The 26,560-nt window shown below is 49.1% G+C and overlaps 1 protein-coding gene across 2 annotated transcripts in view; it reads right to left on the reverse strand.

Moving 5' to 3' along the window:
• INPPL1 (inositol polyphosphate phosphatase like 1) overlaps positions 1-26,560 on the reverse strand; it is a 146,253-nt gene that overhangs the window by 75,785 nt on the left and 43,908 nt on the right. For both annotated transcript variants that reach the window (XM_073612640.1, XM_073612638.1), the window contains exons 2-5: positions 14,005-14,068; positions 10,537-10,681; positions 2,839-2,950; positions 725-865 (exon numbers count right to left, since the gene is read on the reverse strand). In XM_073612640.1, coding sequence (XP_073468741.1) covers positions 725-865; positions 2,839-2,950; positions 10,537-10,681; positions 14,005-14,068 — 462 coding nt within the window. The remainder of the gene's footprint in view (positions 1-724; positions 866-2,838; positions 2,951-10,536; positions 10,682-14,004; positions 14,069-26,560) is intronic.

Genomic DNA, 26,560 nt, shown 5'->3' on the forward strand with positions numbered 1-26,560 from the left:
ATATTCTGAGCTCTCCCTCCTGGTTATTATGGCGAATAAGGAATCATTTACCGCTGGATATTCAGACAATTCCAAAACGAATAAAACTTGGACCAAAACTGACTTCTGATATCAATTATTATAGCTTGGTGAACTAGGCCTTAAAAGGTTTTGAAAGGAATTCACAGGAGGTTTACATTAATATTCTTTAGTTACTGTAGATGGCGCTAAAAAAAGATCAAATAAAAAAAAATCTATAATTGTTTTAAGTAAACTAGCAAAAGTGCATTGTCATTTTCAACCACCAGGTGGGGCTGTCAGCTTTCTTTCCTCATTTTTGCCTAGCAATCCTTATCAGCATTGCTGAAAAAAAAAAAAAAAAAAACTGTCATTGAAATGCAATGACAGGAGAAGCTACTCTTACCCGCCCCATTAAACTCCCAGCTGCGTATGTCACCAGCAGCATGGCCACCCTAACTCACCTTGCCAACAAAAATAGTTTTTTTCTTTTTTTTATCTATCGTGCATCGCAGAGGACTGTCATGGGTTGTGATTCAACACACTGCGCAAAAGTGATACATTTTTGGATCAAAAAACACTGGAATGGGGTGAAGAATGGTTTGGCGACCATCACAGAATGGATCTCTCCACTATAATAGAGACGCATCATTTCTGTGGCCTCTGATTGGCAGGTTCTGTAACAGGAAGGAGTAAAGCAGAAGGCGATGGTGGTTTTTTTGCTGACCCGTGAAGGCGCTTGCAGGAGACGACCAGCGTTTTGTTGAGGTGGGGCAGGCTGGTGGCCCCGGATTTCACAGCTTCTAGATCCAGCGCGTAGTTGCCCTTCAGGTACTCGTGAGAGATGGTGCTCAGGCCATTGGTGGAGCTGCAAGGGAGAGGAAAGACAAAGACCAATCAGAAACCAGATGCGGGGGCCAACTGTAGTCTACAGCAAATTTAAAGGGGGAGTCCATTCAAGCAGACATTTCAGTGTTGCACACACACACAAGGATTTTCAAACCTCTCTGGGACTTCACTTGAGAGATGTCTGAGTTTGGTTATCCAGAAAATACCGACAAAGAATAAACGGAACCTATTATACTATGGAGAACATGGCTCTGCCAACCTGGGGCGCTGTTCTCAGGTCACAGTCAAGCACTCTATTGGCTGAACATTGAATACAGGAGCCGGCCAGATTTGCATCATCTACTATTTCTTGTGCAAATCCCTGTCCTAAGATATCCCTGCTCTGATATACCTGGGAGTCTTGGGATATTTCCTCTCACCTTTGTGTTTCCCTGACCCCCACACAATAAAAAATTCCCTCCCTCCCATGTTTGCTCCTACTGATGCAAGTTCCAGTTACATTCCTGATAATATAAATGAATAAAAACCCAGCAAAGATGGTGGGAACTCCACATAATGGGCACATCAGGTGTACAGACCCGGGAACTCAGCACAGGGATGGTGGGAACCCCTCATAATGGGCACATCAGGTGTACAGACCTGAGAACTCAGCACAGGGATGGTGGGAACCCCTCATAATGGGCACATCAGGTGTACAGACCTGAGAACTCAGCACAGGGATGGTGGGAACCCCTCATAATGGGCACATCAGGTGTACAGACCTGGGAACTCAGCACAGGGATGGTGGAAACCCCTCATAATGGGCACAGCAGGTGTACAGACCCGGGAACTCAGCACAGGGATGGTGGGAACCCCTCATAATGGGCACATCAGGTGTACAGACCCGGGAACTCAGCACAGGGATGGTGGAAACCCCTCATAATGGGCACAGCAGGTGTACAGACCCGGGAACTCAGCACAGGGATGGTGGGAACCCCTCATAATGGGCACATCAGGTTTACAGACCCGGGAACCCAGCACAGGGATGGTGGGAACCCTTCATAATGGGCACATCAGGTGTACAGACCTGAGAACTCAGCACAGGGATGGTGGGAACCCTTCATAATGGGCACATCAGGTGTACAGACCTGAGAACTCAGCACAGGGATGGTGGGAACCTCTCATAATGGGCACATCAGGTTTACAGACCCGGGAACTCAGCACAGGGATGGTGGGAACCCTTCATAATGGGCACATCAGGTGTACAGACCTGAGAACTCAGCACAGGGATGGTGGGAACCCCTCATAATGGGCACATCAGGTGTACAGACCTGAGAACTCAGCACAGGGATGGTGGGAACCCCTCATAATGGGCACATCAGGTTTACAGACCCGGGAACTCAGCACAGGGATGGTGGGAACCCTTCATAATGGGCACATCAGGTGTACAGACCTGAGAACTCAGCACAGGGATGGTGGGAACCCCTCATAATGGGCACAGCAGGTGTACAGACCCGGGAACTCAGCTCAGGGATGGTGGGAACCCCTCATAATGGGCACATCAGGTATACAGACCCGGGAACTCAGCACAGGGATGGTGGGAACCCCTCATAATGGGCACATCAGGTATACAGACCCGGGAACTCAGCACAGGGATGATGGGAACCCCTCATAATGGGCACATCAGGTATACAGACCCGGGAACTCAGCACAGGGATGATGGGAACCTCTCATAATGGGCACAGCAGGACTAGGGACCTTAGTATAGAGATTACAGTAATAAAGACACCAAGAGACAGAAGTGCTTATTAGGGAGTTTAACTCTTCCGGCTTCCAAACACTAAATTATCAGTTCTTCCATGGAGTAATGATTAAATATCAAGTTTATTTCATATACCAACTCCAGCCAAAATAGCTTCCTATCAAGTCTCTGTGTGACATATTTGGAGAACTCCCCCTCGGTGGTAGGTAGGACTCTCCTCTCAGTGTCCTCAGTAGCAGGGGGTGCATTACCTCTCCGCAGAGCCGACATCCTGCCCGCAGGGCATCAAACTCATTCCGAGGCCCCCCGAGAAACTAGCCGAGGCAGAACGAGGCGGGAGGGGCGGCTTCTCATCTTCTCCATCTGAAAGGGAATAGAAAGAGTGACATGTACAATAGATCTACACCACAAAGAGCAACTGTCAGAACAGACAGTACAAGGAGCTGATTCTAGTATTAGGTCTAACTCCAGTCAAAACCATTTTGTTGTGGGTGTTGTTGCAATGGGTTAGAGCCTCTGCCACGCTTATATTATTGTCTGTGTCCCCACTGGGAATATTATTCTTCACTTCCTGTCAGGACAGGAAGTGATGAGAAAACTCTCTAGTAGGGACACAAAAAAAAAATAGGATTTTTATTATACTTACCGTAAAATCCTTTCTTGGAGTCCTTTAGCCCCATAAACACTATTAGATTTTCTGCAGATTTTTGTCTTCAGATTTGCCAAAACCATGTAGTGCAAGGGGCCTGTGTGATTGCATACAAATTGAAACTCTTAAAGAGGGAGTCTACCTAAACCGCCAAAAAAAAAAAAATATTAAAAGCCAGCAGCTACAAATACTGCAGCTGCTGACATTTAATACATGGCCACTTACCTGTCCCGGGGTCCAGCGATGTCGGCAGGGGACGCAGAGAACCCGCTCGGTTCTCTGCAGCTGCCGCCGCCATCCTAGGTGAGGGAATCAGGAAGTGAAGCGTTGCGGCTTCACTTCCCGGTTCCCTACTGCACATGCACGAGTCGCGCTGCGCATCCTAACTGGTCCCCGCTATCTCCTGGGACCTATGTGTTTCCCAGCAGACAGCGCGGAGGGACAGGAAGAGGCATAGACTCCCATGGGAGTCTATGCCGGAAGTGGGTGCAAATACCTGTCTTAGACAGGTATCTGCACCCCCCTCCCCCCTGAAAGGTGCCAAATGTGACACCGGAGGGGGGGAGGGTTCCGAAAAGCGGAAGTTCCATTTTTGTGTGGAACTCCGCTTTAAGGTTTGACCTCATATATTATATGGTTTTGGTAAATCTGAGGACAAAAATATACAGAAAATCTAATCGTGTGTATGGGGTCTTTGAGGGACACAGGAGCCGCCTGAAGGACCAACGCTAGAAGCTGGCATCAGATGAGGCCACAACCCCCGCCTGGTAATGTACGTGAAAAGAGGACCAGGTGGAAAGTTAGCGTGGGAAAACAATGCTGGATGCCAGAAAAGAGCATGAAAATGCATTTTTAATGTCTGACAAAGAAGGGAAAATCCCAAGCTAGAGACCATAAACTTGGAAATTGGTCTACCTGACCCAACCAGAAGGATGGAACGAAAACTAATTTTCTAAAGGAATAAACCAGAAAGACTGACCAGGAGTCACTGCTGAAAGGAAAAAAAAACCTCACAGCCTGAGCACCATGGTCAACAAGGAAAATAAGCTCCGCTTGGAAAGCCGGATCTGGACAAAGGGGCCTAAAAACGTTGTCCTGGTGGGGGGGAGAGATGAGACACCCTAGGTTTAGAGAAGTTCCTAGGCCTCATTTTACCCGTTCCCAATGTAGGTCCAAGATAAATAGGGTTCCATATGCAAAATGGCTGTCTAGGTAGACAATTACCTTGTCAAGGCGATGACAACCAGAGAAGGACCCTAAAAGGTGAGCTTGGGGCAGAATGACCTCCAAGGAGGAGAACATCAGTTCCAGAGAACACGAAGAGAGCCATGATTCAGCATTGTCAAATGGGGTACATGGGAACTTCCCATGCAAGAAATAAGCAAGGTGGGGAAGGTACGTTGTAGATTTCTTTACCCAAATTTTGGTAAGGAAAAAAACAGACTTGATAGGTGGGAATTAAACTTGGTGTTCAACTCTAACATGCTTGGAAATGAAATCCAACCAGGAGGGTGGAACCAAAACAAGTTCCTAGAGGAACGGGGTCTAAGCCCCAGCCTGCTTCTTCACCATGGTGGTGATGGACATGCAGAAAACTGGAACCAAGTTGCCGCCCCTGGCTGACAATGTAGAGTCAACTCAGGTATGCAGAGTTCAGCAGATGATCCAGGAAACGAGATGAAGTCAGGGTGGGCACCAGGCAAACAAAAATGGTAGACGAACCCGGGGGTCGGTACATGGGTAGTCAGGACACAGAATGCAAGTAATACAAAGCAAATCAGGAGCTCAGAGAAACTAGGAAATTTCTCAGGCAACCCAGGCTGCACTGAGCATGTATTTACAGTATCTCAAAAAAAAAAAAAAAAAAAGAGTACACCCCTCACATTTTTGTAAATTTTTTATTCTATCTTTTCATGTGACAAGACTGAAGAAATGACACTTCTGGGACTACAGCCATGCAGACCAATTTGATGCAGTGTGTGGCGTATGGTCTGAGCATTGACAGGCTGACCCCCCACCCCTACAACCTCTGCAGCAATGCTGGCAGCGCTCATACGTCTATTTCCCAAAGACAACCTCTGGATATGACGCGGAGCACATGCACTCAACCTCTTTGATCGACCATGGCGAGGTAGAGTTGCCACCTCATCCCTTTAAACCCGAACACATATGAATTACACAGGTTCTGAGGCTGATTTAATACAGATAAGGCACCAAGTGAGTTTAATTACCACCTTAATCAGCCACAGAACCTGTGTAATTATTATGTGTTCGGGTTTAAAGGGATGAGGTGGCAACCATATGGCGAGGCCTGTTCTGAGTGGAACCTGTCCTGTTAAACCTCTGTATGGTCTTGGCCCCCGTGCTGCAGCTCAGTATCAGGGCCTTCCCAATCTTCTTACAGCCTAGGCCATCTTTTTCAGATCCTCAGAGAGTTCTTTGCCATGAGGTGCCATGTTGAACTTCCAGTGACCAGTATGAGAGAGTGAGAGCGATAACACCAAATTTAAAACACCTGCTCCCCATTCACACCTGAGACCTTGTAACACTAACAAGTCACATGACACCGGGGTGGGAAAATGGCTAACTGGACCCAATTTGGACATTTTCACTTAGGGGTGTACTCACTTTTGTTGCCAGCGGTTTAGACATTAATGGCTGTGTGTTGAGTTATTTTGAGGGGACAGCAAATTTACACTGTTATACAAGCTGTACACTCACTACTTTACATTGTAGACAAGTGTCATTTCTTCAGTGTTGTCACATTTATTTTTTTATTTAAGGTACTTATATAGCGCCGTCAATTTACAAAGCGCTTTACATATACATTGTACATTCACATCACATGAAAAGATAGAATAAAAGATTTACAGAGATGTGAGGGGTGAACTTACTTTTGTGAGATACTGTATATATACACATTATATATATATATATATATATATATATATATACACACACACACACACACATATACACACATATATATATATATATATATATATATATATATATATATATATATATATATATATATATATATATATATATATATATATATAGAAGCAGACTTAGAGCTGTGGAAGCAAGTATTAGAAGGGAAGGGGATATAAATCCACAGTAGGGCAGGTGATACCCATAGGTGGACACAGAAGCCAGCAGCACATGTGAATGGAATCGCTGATCTAGCAGAACCACTGTAGCAAGGAGGTGAGAATTTCACAAACAGAAAATGGCAGCAGAGATTGCATGACATTCCAGTAGCAGCTGAGAAGCAGGTAACTCCTGATTGAAGCACAAGGACATGAGGGTAAATACTCAGATACAAAAATTACAAAAAATGTTTGCAGGCTGTAAAAAAAATTCCAGCACCAATAATGGAGAACCCAGGATCCGGCTTATCTGTGAAGACATCTGGGCGATCAGGAAGGCATTGTCTATAATGGCCCATGCCAACTGATTTTTCCACAGGAGGTTGTCTAAGCATTCCCATACCAAAGACACAAAGTCCTGAAGGGATGGTGACCCGTAGGCACAGGTTTTAACTTACCCCAGAGGTCAGAGCGTCCCTTTATGGGGTAACAGGATGGTGGATACTATGAAAACTTTTTGACTTGCAGGTCCTTAAACAGGTAGACGTATAATCTTACAAGAAGTGCGACCAGGCTGGGATACAGCACCTGAAACTGAAGTAGGGCAGGAGCTGAAACAACGACCCCTTCGAATTAGGTGTCCCAAGAAAGCCAAGTTTGGGAGGCCAAGGTGTACCTACTCAGGAAGTAGGAGGACGAGAGGGAGGGGACTTAGCTGACCTTTCTCTAGGAGGACATGTTCTAAGAGATGTTGCCTCTCCACGATCAAGCAGTTCAGGCACTATTTGGACAAGCACTTCCACCAGGGTGCTCTGTGATTCAGGTCTGAATTTTTGCCTGCATTTGCACCTGGGCCAGACCCAAAAACACACAGGACTCTTACGGAATCCGTACCGCGCCCGCTCCGGACATGTGTGAACTGGCCCCACTGAGAGCCGGTCACACTCGCACTTTATCAGGGCCGTCTTTAAGGCAGGGCAAAAGGGGCAGCTGCCCTGGGCCCCATCATTATTGTGGGGCCCAAAGAGCCTGCCTCATACTTGCCAACTATCCCAGTTTAAATTCCCTTGCCCCTTGAAGTTTCAGTCCCGTGCTGTGTCCCGATATCTCAGTGTGAAGTGCTGCTACTAATGGCTCCCAGCTCTACCCTATTGTTATGTACAGATGACTCACATGCAGGCAGACCCTGTGTTTACATGTAAATAACCTGCATTCATATGTAAATAGCCGCTTACCGGCGGCATTGATATGTAAATAAAGGCAGCATTCATATGTGTATCATTCCTCCCTGTCCTGCCTGCAACTGTGGTCATTAAGCCGAACATCATCCTGTTCTGCAAAGGTAAGCAAATTGGTATGGGTAACCTCTAGCAACCAGTCAGTGAGCGGTAATGATACACTGTAACCTCTGGCAACCAATCACAATCACTGCCTGATCTGATTCAGGAAAACTGATTTTGAGTCTAACTGCTATTTTATGTATGTCTCAGAGCAGGTGGAGAGCGAAATTTCATGGGGGGGCCCAAGAAAATGTTTGCCCGCGGGTCCAACCAATATTAAAGATTGCGCTGCACGTCATGCGAATTGGATGCGGCGAACCCAGCCTTACATGGAAACTAGTGCCTAAGGCTCCATTCACACTTGTGCGACTTTTTCATGTGACTTTTGGACACCAAAGGCGCATGACAAGTTGCACCCCATGTTGTTCAGTGAGTCACACCATTCAAATATGTGCGACTTAAGTTGCAGTGATGTTAAAAAGGTTCCTGCGTTATACTTTGGTCCGACTTTCATGCGACTTGAGTGCCACAGACTGCAATGTAAACCCTCAAAAGTCGCATCTGAATGTTATACGTGCGACAGCTGCACAACAGTTGTCCATTATAACTGGTCAAGGCCAAAAAGGAAGCATCTAAGTCGCACCCATCCAAGGTTGCATGACTTTGGAGTAGCACAAGTGTGAATGGAGCCTTAGGGTCACTTCTAGGCTAGTAGCCTCGCAAGGTTCTATCCAGCGGGGGCTGGTAGCGACACCCAAAAAGCCAATCTGTGGACGGCCGCACTGGACAACTGGAATTGGGGTTAGACTTTCCCAGCAGAGCTGAAGAAAAGACCTCTGTCCTTCTAGGACACTAAGGGAAAAAAAAAAAGGGAGGCATGCTGGGTGGAAGCGGGGTCATCCTGGGCCGGCCTACAGCCGCCAATGTCCAATCCTCCTGTAGGTGGCAGTATAACCCGAAGGCGAAGACTTCCTGTGTCCTTCAATGTTTTTAATGTTATTTCTGTACTGGTGACAACCACTTCCTACATTTCTTGCACCATTGCCACTGAAACAGGAAGTGATGAAAATTCTCCCTAATTAGGTTACAGATATAAAAATGTGACAATTTTAACTCCCACTATATTCAAAACTAAAAGAAAAAAAAAAAAAAAGGCCGTGATATGTGAACAAAGGAAGAGGCATGAAATGTATATAAGCCACAACAACGATCATCTCTTCTCAGCCGATAACTTCCTGCACTCTCTGCCTGTTCTGAGCTTTTATCGGTCACATTGTTCCCAGTTATCTCTGAGAACTACAGAACACCTCCCAGTGTAATGGAGAGGGGAGCGTTCTGTAGTCCTTTCCTGGGGTGACAACACTGCTCTTCCAGACAATAAAGTGAGTAAGCGTTGTCATCCCAGGACAGGAAGTGTGCTACTGGCAGGATTGTCAGGAGAAACATGAATGCAGCCCCATAATGTATGACATTTTCTTCATAGGTTTGGGGGGGGGGAGAGAAAAATGGAGGGATAGGGATTGGGGGGGTGGTGGAGGGAAAAGAATAGAGGGGGGGGGGTGGAGGGATAGGAATTGGGGGGGGGGATGGATGGAGTAGGGATGGGGGAGAGAGGGGAAAGGAGGGACAGGGATTGGGGGGGGGGGGGGGGAGAGAGGAGGAATGGGGATGGGGGGGAGAGGGGAAAGGAGGGATAGGGATTGGGGGGGGAGGGGAAAGGAGGGATAGGGATGGGGGGAAAGGAGGGATAGGGATTGGGGGGAGAGGGGAATGGATGGATAGGGATGGGGGAGGAGAGGGAAATGGGAAATGAGGGATAGGGATGGTGGGGGGGGGCGGGGAATAGAGGGATAGGGAGGAGAGAGAAAGAGGCGAGGAGAGGGGAATGGAGGGATAGGGATGGGGGGGGGGGGGAATGAAGGGATAGGGATGGGGGGGGGAGGGAAATGGAGGGATAGGGATGGGGGGGAGGGGAATGGAGGGATAGGGATGGGGGGGAGGGGAATGGAGGGATAGGGATGGGGGGGAGGGGAATGGAGGGATAGGGATGGGGGGGAGGGGAATGGAGGGATAGGGATGGGGGGGAGGGGAATGGAGGGATAGGGATGGGGGGGAGGGGAAAGGAGGGATAGGGATGGGGGGAGGGGAATGGAGGGATAGGGATGGGGGGGAGGGGAAAGGAGGGATAGGGATGGGGGGAGGGGAATGGAGGGATAGGGATGGGGGGGAGGGGAATGGAGGGATAGGGATGGGGGGGAGGGGAAAGGAGGGATAGGGATGGGGGGAGGGGAATGGAGGGATAAGGATGGGGGAGGAGAGGGGAATGGAGGGAAAAGAATAGGGGGGGGGTGAAGGGGAATGGATGGATGGGGATGGGGGGAGAGAGGGGAAAGGAGGGATAGGGATGGAGGGGGGGGGATGGAGGGGTGGGGGGGGGTTAAAGAGAGAGAAATAGAAAGAGAGGGGGAGGGGAATAGGGAGAAGGAAGGGAATGGGGGAGTGAGGGAGAGGGGAGAATAGAGGGAGAGGGGCAATAGGTGGGATAGAGAGAGTGGGAGGGAGCGATGGGCGGAGAATGAGAGGGGAGAGGGGGGAAGGGGAGAGGGGGGGAGAGGGGGAGGGGGGGAGAGAGGGGGGAGAGGGAGAGGGGGGTGGGGGGGAATGAGAGGGGGGGTGGAGAATGAGGGGGGTGGAATGAAGGGGGGATGTTATCACCTACATGTTAGTCCTCAGTTTTGAGCCTCTGTACTGCAGAGATCACTTTCCTCATTTCCTAACCCAGTGACACCAGGAAAGGAAGTGATGGTGAATCTCCTATCGGGGACACAGATAGCAATAAGACCCCATCAAGGAATCCAATGCAGGACTAGGGGCCCCCTGTGCAGTATGTGGACCCGGTGGGGTGGGGGGGGGTCAGCAGGTACTCACCGGAATAGTCTCTGTCCTCTATGACGTCCTTCTCCCTCTCCACGGGGTACAGCAGGGTACACACCATCCCCTGGTTGGGCTGCAGGTAGAGTGCAATCAGGTCCCCCAACGTCTTGAACCTCCGAACCTGAACCCCCAGAGATGTCTGTGGAGAGAGGAGATACAGGGGGGGTCAGGGCCACGACTGTGTATGTGAATGGAGGACTGAGATATTTACCCAGAAATCTCCCCGGTGTGCAGGAGCAGAGTCAGGAATGATGGTGGGGATCTTGCTGTTGGAATATCCGACATATAGAAGTTAGAAGTCGGGTGTTGAAGTGTGGTGGGTCTCATAGACCCCAGTGCTACAGTCATGTATAACCCCCCTCCCCCTCCACCTGGCCATTCAGATAACATGGAGCCCCAAGCTCTGTTCTGTGAATGAGGACGGCACACAATCCGGGGTCCTATGAGCACTTGCATGCAAGAGGCCTGGAGGTACAGCGGGAGCTCTGCTAATCCAGAAGTGATGGGAAACACAAAATGCTACAGGAAATGGAGGAAAATCTTCCAATGGGTGACACCAGAGGACCTCCCTCACTTCCTGTTGTGTCACCAGGACAGAAAGTGCAGAGAGATCGCCCCAATGGAACCCGGGGAGCAAAAAATAAACCAATAAGGGTTTTACCCGTCCCTACTCCATCCAAAGCATCAAAGAAAAGTTCCGGCTTTACATAAAATTCAATGGATCCGCAGTCTTGGCAGATCTTTTAGAAAACCCCCTTGGGTGTGATGGTGGTAGGGAGGAGGTGGCGCCCCCTGGGGGGGATCTGGATCCAATGCAGGTCTCATCTTGTCTCTCTGCAGCTGTCTGAGATGTCACCGAGCCCAGCAGGAGATGACAGCGGACATCATGGACACAACACCTGTTTGCTCAGCTGCCCGGCTGTCTAGACTGATGTTTTCGGCAGAGATCACCATGCAAAAGGCAGCTGTCCCAGCGTGCCGGAGGCTGAGATCCGCCCACTGCGCCTACATTCACCGACATCATACCATCCTTCTCTCTGAGATCAGATGACTACATAGAGAGGTCTTCTCAACCCCCAACATTTCATACCCTCATTATCAGGGGTTCCTGTGCTGAGTTCCCAGGTCTGTACACCTGATGTGCCCATTATGAGGGGTTCCCACCATCCCTGTGCTGAGTTCCCGGGTCTGTACACCTGCTGTGCCCATTATGAGGGGTTCCCACCATCCCTGTGCTGAGTTCCCGGGTCTGTACACCTGATGTGCCCATTATGAGGGGTTCCCACCATCCCTGTGCTGAGTTCTCAGGTCTGTACACCTGATGTGCCCATTATGAGAGGTTCCCACCATCCCTGTGCTGAGTTCCCAGGTCTGTACACCTGATGTGCCCATTATGAGGGGTTCCCACCATCCCTGTGCTGAGTTCCCGGGTCTGTACACCTGCTGTGCCCATTATGAGGGGTTCCCACCATCCCTGTGCTGAGTTCCCGGGTCTGTACACCTGATGTGCCCATTATGAGGGGTTCCCACCATCCCTGTGCTGAGTTCTCAGGTCTGTACACCTGATGTGCCCATTATGAGAGGTTCCCACCATCCCTGTGCTGAGTTCCCAGGTCTGTACACCTGATGTGCCCATTATGAGGGGTTCTCACCATCCCTGTGCTGAGTTCTCAGGTCTGTACACCTGATGTGCCCATTATGAGGGGTTCCCACCATCCCTGTGCTGAGTTCCCAGGTCTGTACACCTGATGTGCCCATTATGAGGGGTTCCCACCATCCCTGTGCTGAGTTCTCAGGTCTGTACACCCGCTGTGCCCATTATGAGGAGTTCCCACCATCCCTGTGCTGAGTTCTCAGGTCTGTACACCTGATGTGCCCATTATGAGAGGTTCCCACCATCCCTGTGCTGAGTTCCCAGGTCTGTACACCTGCTGTGCCCATTATGAGGGGTTCTCACCATCCCTGTGCTGAGTTCTCAGGTCTGTACACCTGATGTGCCCATTATGAGGGGTTCCCACCATCCCTGTGCTGAGTTCCCAGGTCTGTACACCTGATGTGCCCATTATGAGGGGTTCCCACCATCCCTGTGCTGAGTTCTCAGGTCTGTACACCCGCTGTGCCCATTATGAGGAGTTCCCACCATCCCTGTGCTGAGTTCCCAGGTCTGTACACCTGATGTGCCCATTATGAGGGGTTCCCACCATCCCTGTGCTGAGTTCCCAGGTCTGTACACCTGCTGTGCCCATTAGGAGGGGTTCCCACCATCCCTGTGCTGAGTTCCCAGGTCTGTACACCTGCTGTGCCCATTATGAGAGGTTCCCACCATCCCTGTGCTGAGTTCTCAGGTCTGTACACCCGCTGTGCCCATTATGAGGAGTTCCCACCATCCCTGTGCTGAGTTCCCAGGTCTGTACACCTGATGTGCCCATTATGAGGAGTTCCCACCATCCCTGTGCTGAGTTCCCAGGTCTGTACACCTGCTGTGCCCATTAGGAGGGGTTCCCACCATCCCTGTGCTGAGTTCCCGGGTCTGTACACCTGATGTGCCCATTATGAGGGGTTCCCACCATCCCTGTGCTGAGTTCCCGGGTCTGTACACCTGATGTGCCCATTATGAGGGGTTCCCACCATCCCTGTGCTGAGTTCCCGGGTCTGTACACCTGATGTGCCCATTATGAAGGGTTCCCACCATCCCTGTACAGAACCAGGGCCAAGCTAATTATATATTTAATAGCTTTGCTGTTTAAATTCCTTTGTAAGGGTTTTGTTTTTGGGGGCTGTGGATGGAGGGGGGGGGGGTGATGAGGGGATTTCAGTAGGGAGTACATGTTATAATTATGGTAGGTCTCCTGTGCACATGAACAGTGCAGCCTGTAGGTGGCAGTAATGATCTTCAGGCTTCTATTTTAGTCATTGGCGCCTTCAGCCTGCAGGTGATCATTATTAGCAGTCACATGATCAGGAATTACTCTGATTGGTCCTCATGATCAGGAATCACTGTGATTGGCTCTCTATCATCTGGGAAGACATGAGCTCTGCACACATCAGGATTTTTTTCAGAAAGGAGATGGGAAGGGAAGGCAGGGGAAAACATGTAGAAATGGAGACCAGAGCTCCCCCTGCAGGCAGGATAGTAAATTACATAATAACATAAATATGTATGACCCCCTCCCCCTCCGCTGATCATTTCCTCATGACACAATCCGGCCTCTTCGGAACCGAAGCTGAAAAATGGTTACATCATAGAACTTCTGTTACCACATTAGAGATCCTCAACCTCCGGGACACTGTGCCGGGCTCCTGTCAAGTGCATGCAGGGGGATTTGAATTTTTGCTCCTGTGTGCGCCCACTGCTTCCGCCACAGGTAGGAGACATCCCGGCCCCCCGCATGCAATAGAAGCCTCTTCTGGGTATTGCTGGACTGTGACCCCCTAGAAGCACCACCTCGGCAGATTCAGTACCTGTACGGCCAGATAGTCCTCCTCGTCCGGCAGGATACGGTACGTGTGGACATGTTTCTGGAACCTGCAGGAAAAAACAAAAAGATTTGTTCAGCTCATTGTATTGAAATATCCACGTTATTCAAAGCGGGGACACAGCCAAGAGGGGACACCACTAGCTGCATCTTCTGATTTTATGCTTCCTGTGTCACCTGCCTGCTCACCGGACCAGGCAAGCTGATCGTGTTGAGCCCCCCCCCCTCCATATAAGCTGCCTGAACACCTCCTCTTCAGCCTCCAGTGCCTGAAACATGTTAGATGACATGGAAATTGTGGGAAGAAGATTTTATGTAATTCAATTAGCAGTATCTGATTTGTATATAAAGTATATACTGTATGTGAGTGTTTTTGTTTTATGGAGTGGATGCATAGCAAGGAACCACATGACAAGAGGCTGCAGTTCTCAGGACAGGACTAGAATGACGACTTCTCTTCCCAGGACAGGACCAGACTGAGGACTTCCCAGGACAGGACCAGACTGAGGACTTCCCAGGACAGGACCAGACTGAGGACTTCCCAGGACAGGACCAGACTGAGGACTTCCCAGGACAGGGCCAGACTGAGGACTTCCCAGGAGAGGGCCAGACTGAGGACTTCCCAGGACAGGGCCAGACTGAGGACTTCCCAGGAGAGGGCCAGACTGAGGACTTCCCAGGACAGGACCAGACTGAGGACTTCCCAGGACAGGGCCAGACTGAGGACTTCCCAGGACAGAACCAGACTGAGGACTTCCCAGGAGAGGGCCAGACTGAGGACTTCCCAGGACAGGGCCAGACTGAGGACTTCCCAGGACAGGGCCAGACTGAGGACTTCCCAGGACAGGACCAGACTGAGGACTTCCCAGGACAGGACCAGACTGAGGACTTCCCAGGAGAGGGCCAGACTGAGGACTTCCCAGGACAGGGCCAGACTGAGGACTTCCCAGGAGAGGGCCAGACTGAGGACTTCCCAGGACAGGACCAGACTGAGGACTTCCCAGGACAGGGCCAGACTGAGGACTTCCCAGGACAGAACCAGACTGAGGACTTCCCAGGACAGGGCCAGACTGAGGACTTCCCAGGAGAGGGCCAGACTGAGGACTTCCCAGGACAGGACCAGACTGAGGACTTCCCAGGACAGGGCCAGACTGAGGACTTCCCAGGACAGAACCAGACTGAGGACTTCCCAGGAGAGGGCCAGACTGAGGACTTCCCAGGACAGGGCCAGACTGAGGACTTCCCAGGACAGGGCCAGACTGAGGACTTTCCAGGACAGGACCAGACTGAGGACTTCCCAGGAGAGGGCCAGACTGAGGACTTCCCAGGACAGGGCCAGACTGAGGACTTCCCAGGAGAGGGCCAGACTGAGGACTTCCCAGGACAGGACCAGACTGAGGACTTCCCAGGAGAGGGCCAGACTGAGGACTTCCCAGGACAGGACCAGACTGAGGACTTCCCAGGAGAGGGCCAGACTGAGGACTTCCCAGGACAGGGCCAGACTGAGGACTTCCCAGGAGAGGGCCAGACTGAGGACTTCCCAGGACAGGGCCAGACTGAGGACTTCCCAGGACAGGGCCAGACTGAGGACTTCCCAGGACAGGGCCAGACTGAGGACTTCCCAGGACAGGACCAGACTGAGGACTTCCCAGGACAGGGCCAGACTGAGGACTTCCCAGGACAGGACCAGACTGAGGACTTCCCAGGACAGGACCAGACTGAGGACTTCCCAGGACAGGGCCAGACTGAGGACTTCCCAGGACAGGGCCAGACTGAGGACTTGCCAGGACAGGGCCAGACTGAGGACTTCCCAGGACAGGGCCAGACTGAGGACTTCCCAGGACAGGGCCAGACTGAGGACTTCCCAGGACAGGACCAGACTGAGGACTTCCCAGGACAGGACCAGAATGAGGACTTCCCAGGACAGGACAGGACAAGACTGAGGACTTCCCAGGACAGGACCAGACTGAGGACTTCCCAGGACAGGACCAGACTGAGGACTTCCCAGGACAGGACCAGATTGAGGACTTCCCAGGACAGGATAAGACAGGACTTCCCAGGACAGGACCAGACTGAGGACTTCCCAGGACAGGATAAGACTAAGGACTTCCCTGGACAGGACCAGACTGAGGACTTCCCAGGACAGGATAAGACTAAGGACTTCCCTGGACAGGACCAGACTGAGGACTTCCCAGGACAGGATAAGACAGGACTTCCCAGGACAGGACCAGACTGAGGACTTCCCAAGACTGAGGACTTCCTAAGACAAGAACATACTGAGGACTTCCCAGGAGAGGACCAGACTGAGGACTTCCCAGGAGAGGACCAGACTGAGGACTTCCCAGGAGAGGACCAGACTGAGGACTTCCCAGGAGAGGACCGAACTGAGGACTTCCCAGGACAGGACCGCACTGAGAACCTCTTAGGACAGGACCGCACTAAGAACCTCTTAGGTCAGGACCGCATTGAGAACCTCTTAGGACAGGAGCACACTGAAAACCTCTTAGGACAGGACAGCACTGAGAACCTCTTTGGACAGGAGCACACTGAGGACCACTTAGGACAGGAGCACACTGAGAACCTCTTAGGACAGGACCGCACTGAGAACCTCTTAGGACAGGACAGCACTGAGAACCTTTTAGGACAGGACAGGAGCACACTGAGGACCACTTAGGACAGGAGCACACTGAGGACCACTTAGGACAGGAACACACTGAGGACCACTTAGGACAGGAGCACACTGAGGACCACTTAGGACAGGAGCACACTGATAACCTCTTAGGACAGGAGCACACTGAGAACGCCTTAGGACAGGAGCACACTGAGAACCTTTTAGGACAGGACCACCCTGAGAACCTCTTAAGACAGGAGCACACTGAGAACCTCTTAGGACAGGAGCACACTGAGAACCTTTTAGGACAGGAGCACACTGAGAACCTCTTAGGACAGGAGCACACTGAGAACCTCTTAGGACAGGAGCACACTGAGGACCACTTAGGACAGGAGCACACTGATAACCTCTTAGGACAGGAGCACACTGAGGACCACTTAGGACAGGAGCACACTGATAACCTCTTAGGACTGGACCACACTGAGAACCTCTTAAGACAGGAGCGCACTGAGAACCTCTTAGGACAGGGCTGCCCTGAGAACCTCTTAGGACAGGGCTGCCCTGAGAACCTCTTAGGACAGGGCTGCCCTGAGAACCTCTTAGGACAGGAGCGCACTGAGAACCTCTTAGGACAGGAGCGCACTGAGAACCTCTTAGGACAGGAGCGCACTGAGAACCTCTTAGGACAGGAGCGCACTGAGAACCTCTTAGGACAGGACCGCACTGAGAACCTCTTAGGACAGGAGCACACTGAGAACCTCTTAGGACAGGACCGCACTGAGAACCTCTTAGGACAGGAGCGCACTGAGAAACTCTTAGGACTGGACCACACTGAGAACCTCTTAGGACAGGACCACACTGAGAACCTCTTAGGACAGGACCGCATTGAGAACCTCTTAGGACAGGAGCACACTGAGAACCTCTTAGGACAGGACCACACTGAGAACCTCTTAGGACTGGAGCACACTGAGAACCTCTTAGGACAGGACCGCACTGAGAACCTCTTAGGACTGGAGCACACTGAGAACCTCTTAGGACAGGACCACACTGAGAACCTCTTAGGACTGGAGCACACTGAGAACCTCTTAGGACAGGACCACACTGAGAACCTCTTAGGACAGGACCACACTGAGAACCTCTTAGGACAGGACCGCACTGAGAACCTCTTAGGACAAGAGCACACTGAGAACCTCTTAGGACAGGACCACACTGAGAACCTCTTAGGACTGGAGCACACTGAGAACCTCTTAGGACAGGAGCACACTGAGAACCTCTTAGGACAGGACCACACTGAGAACCTCTTAGGACTGGAGCACACTGAGAACCTCTTAGGACTGGAGCGCACTGAGAACCTCTTAGGACTGGAGCACACTGAGAACCTCTTAGGACTGGAGCACACTGAGAACCTCTTAGGACAGGACCACACTGAGAACCTCTTAGGACAGGACCGCACTGAGAACCTCTTAGGACTGGAGCACACTGAGAACCTCTTAGGACAGGACCGCACTGAGAACCTCTTAGGACAGGTGCTTTTTACCCAGAACATAGTACAGACAGTTCTAGCCTGGAGGCACCTGTCCAGGTTGGCTCCGCCTTGTCCCGGGGCGGGGGATGTCACTTGAGCTCCAGGTGAGAGCGGACATCTGCTGGGTCTGGGGATTTCCAGTCTGGTCAGGTTTGTACACCATTCACCTGGTGATGTGGGAAGCACTCTGTGATTCAGGGAGCGTCCGCCTGACCCACAACAAATATGTTTTCTGTACACAGAGGCGGCTCCAGGAGTAGAAAGAGCTACCGTCCTCTGAAGGTCACACTATGATCATCAGAGGGAAGAAACCTTCATTGATTACACAGAGATACAAAGAGAAACATTGGAACGGGAATTCATTACATCCAACCTCCAGCTGTACCGGCCCCCCTCCTGGACTGGAATGGCTTCCTCTGATTTCACTGCACACTGTGAGCTTCTCACCATGTGCAATAGAAGATAAAGCCAGCCTCATTTCCTGGCTGGAGGACAACCAGCGTCATCTAGCCCTTTCCACCCCAGCCTGACAGTCTCCCTGGGCCGCCCCTTTTTCATTCATTGATATCTGGATCTATCAATCATGGAGGCTCAGCAGCATCACATGCGGGTGTTACCTGTGCAAATGCAGCCTGCCTAGGATAGCCCACCTATCAAGGCATTATGATATTTCCATAACTCCTCAAAATGCTTGGATCGGGACTGATGGCTCCTGGGAGGAGGGCCGTGATGTTTACAGAAAGCAATATAAAGCCCCCCCCCCCCCCCCGACCAGCCATGATCTGCCTGCATTGCATAGAGGAGCACAGAGACCCAGTGATGACATCACCAGGTCTAAAATAAGGGGGGGGGGATATAAGCAGAAAAAACTTTAGCTTCGAAAGTGTAACTACAGTATATGCGCTGTGATATATATAGTCAGATACCTATATATAAAATATCTATATAAGCATACATACAGTGCCTTGAAAAAGTATTCATACCCCTTGAAATTCTCCACATTTTGTCATGTTACAACCAAAAATGTAAATGTATTTTATTGGGATTTTATGTGATAGACCAACACAAAGTGGCACATAATTGTGAAGTGGAAGGAAAATGATAAATGGTTTTCCAAATTTTTTACAAATAAATATGTGAAAAGTGTGGGGGGTACATTTGTATTCAGCCCCCTTTACTCTGATACCCCTAACTAAAATCTAGTGGAACCAATTGCCTTCAGAAGTCACCTAATTAGTAAATAGAGTCCCCCTGTGTGTAATTTAATCTCAGTATAAATACAGCTGTTCTGTGAAGCCCTCAGAGGTTTGTTAGAGAACCTTAGTGGACAAACAGCATCATGAAGGCCAAGGAACACACCAGACAGGTCAGGGATAAAGGTGTGGAGAAGTTTAACCACTTTAAGACCAGCCGGTGCAGTTGTACTGCGGCAGGTTGGCTCTCCTGGGCGAATCGCCGTCATTGTACGTCGGCCGCTTTAAGAGCTCTATGGGGCCCGCGGCGTGACGCCGGAGCCGATGAGCGTGGCCGGGCGGCCACGATGTCCGCCGGCCACCCCGTGATCGCTCCTGAGAGAGAGAGACAGAACGGGGATCTGTCAATGTAAACAGGCTGATCTTCGATCTGTCAGGGGAGGAGACAGATCTGTTGTTCCTAGTGATCAGGAACAGCGATCTCTCTGTACTCCCAGTCAGTCCCCTCCCCCCCCCACAGTTAGAAACACCTCCCTAGGGAACACTTAACCCCTCGATCGCCCCCTAGTGTCAACCCCTTCCCTGCCAGTGACATTTATACAGTAATCAGTGGTTATTTTTTTAGCTCTGATCGCTGTATAAATGTCACTGGTCCCAAAAAAAAATTGCTGATCGCCATTACTAGTAAAAAAAGAAAAAATAATAATAAAAATGCCATAAAACTATCCCCTATTTTGTAAATGCGATAAATTTTGCACAAACCAATCAATATACGCTTATTGCGCCTTTTTTTTTTTTTTGTTTACCAAAAAAATGTAGAAGATCACATATCGGCCTAAACTGATGATAAAATTAGTTTCTTTACATTTTTTGGGGGGATATTTATTATAGCAAAAAGTAAAATGTAGTTTTTTTTTTTTTTTTAAATTTACAGCGCAAAAAATAAAATAAAAACCTCAGAGGTGATCAAACTCTATTTGTGGGGGAGGGAAAGTACACACATTTTGTTTGGATACAGCGTTATACGACCGTGCAATTGTCGCTTAAAGCGACGCAGTCTTGTATCGCAAAAAAAAATGGCCTGGTCATTAAGGGGGGTAAATCTTCTGGTCCTTAACTAGTTAACCACTTGCTTACTGGGCACTTAAACCCCAAGACCAATTTTCAGCTTTCAGCGCTGACGCACTTTGAATGATAATTGCGCGGTCATACAACACTGTACTCAAACCAAATTTTTATCATTTCACCCCCCCCCACATATAGAACTTTCTTTTGGTGGTATTTGATCACCTCTGTGGTTTTTATTTTTGTTAAAAAAATTTAAAAAGACCACATTTTTACACTTTTTTTTTTTTTTAAATATTTTGTTATAAAATTTTGCAAACAGGTAATTTTTCTCCTTCATTGATGTACGATGAGGCGGCACTGATGGGCACAGATAGGTGGCAGTGATGGGCGCTGATGGGTGGCAATATTGGGCACTGATCGGTTACACTGATGGGCAGCACTGCTAGGTGGCACTGATTGGCACCACTGATGGGCATTGATAGGTGGCACTGATTGGCACCACTGGTGGGCATTGATAGGTGGCACTGATTGGCACCACTGGTGGGCATTGATAGGTGGCACTGATTGGCACCACTAGTGGGCATTGATAGGTGGCACTCTTGGGCATTGATAGGTGGCACTCTTGGGCATTGATAGGTGGCACTCTTGGGCATTGATAGGTGGCACTGGTGGGCACTGGCAGGGGGTACTGGTGGGCACAGATGAGGCATAATTGCCTCTTCAGGACCGATGTCCCTTGCAGATAAGCCGGTGATCGGCTTTTTTTTCTCCTTATGCTATCAGCATGAGGAGAAAAATAAAACGACTATCGAGGTTTTGTTTACGTCATGTGATCAGCTGTCATTGGCTGTCAGCTGATCACATGGTAAGGGGCCGGCCCCTTACTCGGATCTGTGATCACCCGAGTCTCCCTGACCCCCTGCATGGGGAGCGTGCACAGGGGAGGCCGGAAATTCAGGTCCGCGCTGTGGCCGTCATTCGGCTATAGAACGGATGTCAAGAGGTTAAAGCAGGGTTAGGTTATAAAAAAAAAAAATCTCCCAAGCTTTGAAGATCTCACGGAGCTCTGTTCAATCCATCATCGGAAAATGGAAAGAGTATGGCACAACTGATGGCACAACTGATGGCTTATAAAAAGGGGTCTCATTACCAACCATTTATCATTTTTCTGCCACTTTGTGTTGGTCCATCACATAAAATCCCCATAAAATACATTTATGTTTTTGGTTGTAAGATGACAAAATGTCTAAAATTTCAAGGGGTATGAATACTTTTTCAAGGCACTGTACACAGCGGGTAAAATAAGTATTGAACATGTCACAGTTTTTCTAGGTAAATCTATTGGTAAAGGTGCGATTGACGTGAAACGTTCCCCACATGTCAGTAACAATCCATGCAATCCATACATACAAAGACACCAAAACAAATAAGTTCAGAAATGAAGTTCTGTGTAATAAAATGGAAGGACACAGGAAAAAGTATTTAACCCGCTAACTCAAATGTATTTAATACTTGGTACAAAATCCTTTATTGGTAATGACGGCTTCAAGACGCAGGCTCCTGTATGGAGGAACAAGTTGCATGCGTTGCTCAGGTGTGATTTTGGCCCATTCTTCCACAGTCTTCAAATCTTGAAGGTTCTGTGGGCCTCTTCTATGAACTCGGATCTTTAGTTCTTTCCATAGATTTTCTATTGGATTCCAGTCAGGTGATTGGCTGGGGTCCATTCTAGCAGATTTATTTTCTTTCTTTGAAACCAACGGAGAGTTTCCTTGGCTTTGTGTTTGAGATCGTTGTCTTGCTGAAAAGTCTGCCCTCGTCTCATCTTCATTATCCTGGTAGATGGCAGCAGATTTTTATCAAGAATGTCTTGGTCCGTTTTTCTATTCATTCTTCCCTCAATGACATGAATTTTCCCAGTACCGTATACTAAAAAACAGCCGCGCCCACACAGCTCCGCCCACACAGCCCCGCCCACACAGCCCCATCCACACAGCCCCGCCCACACAGCCCCGCCCACACAGCCCCGCCCACACAGCCCCATCCACACAGCCCCATCCACACAGCCCCGCCCACACAGCCCCGCCCACACAGCCCCATCCACACAGCCCCATCCACACAGCCCCGCCCACACAGCCCCGTCCACACCATGATGTTCCCACCTCCATACCTCACTGTTAGTATGGGGGGTGTTTTTAGGGTGATATGCCATGTGACCTCCAAACACGGTGTGTATTATGTCAATCCAAAGAGTTCAATTTTGGTCTCCTCTGACCAGACTATATTCTCCCCGTATTTCACAGGCTTGTCTAAATGTTGTGCAGAAACTATAAATGAGCTTCAACATGCTTTTTCTTCAGCAATGGAGTGTTGCGTGGTAAGCGTGGCCATGGCGGGGGAGTGCATTACTTATTGTGTACCTGCTAATTCCAGGTCTTTGTGAAGCTCTCCACAAGTGGTCCTTGGCTCTTGGACAACTCTTCTGATAATTCTTTTCACTCCTCTGTCAGAAATCTTGTGAGGAGCACCTGGTCGTGGCCGGTTTATGGTGAAATGAAGTTCTTTCCACTTCTGGATTATGGCCCCAACAGTGCTCACTGGAACATTCAGAAGTTCAGAAATCCTCCTGTAACCAATGCCATCGGTAGGTTCTGCAACAATAAGGTCGCAAAGGTCTTGAGAGAGCCCTTTGCTTTCACCCATCATGAGATGTTTCTTGTGGGACACCTTGGTAATGAGACTCCTTTTTATAGGCCATCAGTTGAGATGGAACCAGCTGATATTCATTTGCCCTGACAAGGGGCAGGATTGCCAATTACTGATAGATTTCAGCTGGCGTCTTGGCTTGCCATTTCCTTTTTTGCACCTCCCTTTCTTCATGTGTTCAATACTTTTTCCCTGTGTCATTCCAATTTATTACACAGAACTTTATTTAAATAATAATAATAATAAACTTATTTAAATAAATATATAAATTATAGTAATATAAAATATATATTAAAAAATATATTTAAATAATAAAACATTATTATATATATATATGAAAATTATATATATATATATATATATATATATATATATATATATATATATATATATATATATGAAAAAAAAATAAAAAAATATATATATATATATATATATATATATACACACATACATATACACATACATACATATATACATACACATACATATATATATATATATATATATATATATATATATATAAATAAAATTAAAAAATAATCAAATATATATAAATAATAAAAAATTATATATATAAAATAAAAAAAAATATATATTACAACTGGGAGATGGGGACAGAGTATTGTCACCCAAACACAGGAAGTGCCTAAACAGTGATCTTTGCGGCGGCAGGATCATCATTTTGTTTTATTTATTTTTCTGAAAGCTGCCGATTTTTAAATATTGAATATGTGTGTGTATGTTATGTAATTTTTTTTTAAAGTAATATATTATATATATATATATATACAATTAAAAAAAATAAAATATATATAAAAATATATATAAAAAGATCCCTGTTTAGGCACTTCCTGTGATTGGGTGACAACACTCTGTCCCATCTCCCAGTTGTGCTCCTGTGTTGTCACCCTGTCACATGGGCTTCCAATGGGGACTTGCAAGGGGCTGTTCCAACACACATTACATAAGACACAGCCCACTGCTGTCACCACAAGGAATCCCATCATGAATGCCATATATACTGCCATCGCTGGAGGGGAAAGACGGGACAGTGGCTGCAAAAAGGCTGCAGGGGATCAGCAGCACTGAGCTGTGATAAAGGATGACAACCAGGATTTTCTGAAAAATAAATAAAGAACGATTGATGACGGCATACGGTGCACAGAGCACACTAAGCGCCGTCCAATCAGGTTCCAGCGTTCCTTCCTCCACAATGAGGACTCTTGACTTTGGACTGACTCATGTAAATTGTTCTTTTTTTTTTTCTCGCCGTCCTCCTGATTTCCCAACCCCCGGAGCAGAGGAAAGGCTCGCGGCTTCCTGTCATCGCACTTCCTGCACACATGTCATGCAAAGTCGCCCTAAAAACCCGACACCGGCCTTCCCACCCATAACAGCAAATTCAGAATTAGTCATGTGACCGATTACTTTTATCTCAGCAGCTAATAAGAACAGGGCAGACAGAACAGATACAAATTAAGGCAACTCTGCAATCACCGATATAATATTGTAGTCATTTTTTTTATGCGACCTTGTATTAGCCTCTTACAGTCTCTGCTCAGCAGAGCTCAGTCTGGGGAGGAACAAGCAGCACAAGCAGCCAATCAGATCATCGAGCATGCTGATAGGAGGAGAGAGCCAAGTGACTAAGTGCCCCCCCCCCCATGTGCGCTCAGGTTTCCTCCCACATTTATGGAAGTGCCGAACCCTTGCTATCTTAGGCCCCATTCACACTAGCGCGTTTTTTGATGCATTTTGCATTTTGCAGAAATGCACGGGAATTTTTTAACATGGGTTCCTATGGAACATGTTCACATCAATGCTTTTTTGTATCTCTGCGTTTTTGGAAAGGGTCGGGGACTTTTTTTCATGCAAAAAGCAGCGTTTTGCATGTAATGGTTTTCAATGGACAAGCATCAAAAACGCAAGTGCACCGTTTTTGCAGCGTTTTTGATGCGTTTTTGGTGCGTTTTTGGTGCGTTTTTGCCGTTTTTTTTTTTTTTTTTTTTTTTATTTTTTTTTTTTTGTAATTTTTTTTTAAGACTGTAAAAAAAAATGAAAAAAAAAAAAAAAAAAAAAAAAAACGCAAAACGCAAATCGCGGCAAAAACGCGGCAAAAACGCGGCAAAAACGCTGCTCAAAAACGTGCCAAGCATGAAAAAAAAACCTCCAAAAACGCTCAAAAGCAACATGCATAGGTGTGAATCGAGCCTTAGAGAAATCTTCTGCACATGAGCAAATGTGGTGAAGGGCTCCGCCTGGACTGGAAGGCTCCGCCTGGACTGGAAGGCTCCGCCTGGACTGGATGGCTTCGCCTGGACTGGAAGGCTCCGCCTGGACTGGATGGCTTCGCCTGGACTGGATGGCTCCGCCTGGACTGGAAGGCTCCGCCTGGACTGGATGGCTTCGCCTGGACTGGATGGCTCCGCCTGGACTGGATGGCTCCGCCTGGACTGGAAGGCTCCGCCTGGACTGGATGGCTCCGCCTGGACTGGAAGGCTCCGCCTGGACTGGATGGCTCCGCCTGGACTGGAAGGCTCCGCCTGGACTGGAAGGCTCCGCCTGGACTGGATGGCTCCGCCTGGACTGGAAGGCTCCGCCTGGACTGGAAGGCTCCGCCTGGACTGGATGGCTCCGCCTGGACTGGATGGCTTCGCCTGGACTGGATGGCTCCGCCTGGACTGGAAGGCTCCGCCTGGACTGGATGGCTCCGCCTGGACTGGAAGGCTCCGCCTGGACTGGATGGCTCCGCCTGGACTGGAAGGCTCCGCCTGGACTGGAAGGCTCCGCCTGGACTGGATGGCTCCGCCTGGACTGGAAGGCTCCGCCTGGACTGGATGGCTCCGCCTGGACTGGATGGCTGCGCCTGGACTGGAAGGCTCCGCCTGGACTGGATGGCTCCGCCTGGACTGGAAGGCCGGGCAGAGCCCTTCAGCACATGTGCCATGATGGAGGTGCCAGAAGGGGGCGATGCAGAGTCAATAAAGAAGAGACTGATGATGCTGGTTTGCAGACTGAGGACATCTAGTGGCAGAAAAGAACAACTGCAGAGAGAGGAACCTCTGGATTGCAGTTGCATGTTGCAGCACAAGCTGGTTTTAGCGCGCTCTCTCTTTAGTTCCCATTGGAAGGCGTGCATTCCCCATGCGATCCAGTGATGTCAGCTCTCGGGTGCCGCCGCCGCCATTGCCTGTAAGGGGAACTGGCAGTGAAGCCTCACAGTTCCCTACTGCGCATGCGCGCTTCGCTTTGTGAATGGCCTGGCGGCGGGGGAAGGAGGGGGGGGTCAAACTTCCAGGAGACCTCACCGCAGCCAAGTGTCCCAAGTACCACAACCCCCACCCCCAGAAAGGTGCTGAGGGGAGAGAGGGGGGGGGGGGTTAAGCAGATAAGTGGAGCTTCCACTTTTGGGTGGAGCTCCGCTTTAATGATCTTT

This window comes from Aquarana catesbeiana, linkage group LG02 (genome assembly GCF_042186555.1).
Source record: "Aquarana catesbeiana isolate 2022-GZ linkage group LG02, ASM4218655v1, whole genome shotgun sequence".
NCBI lineage: Eukaryota > Metazoa > Chordata > Amphibia > Anura > Ranidae > Aquarana > Aquarana catesbeiana.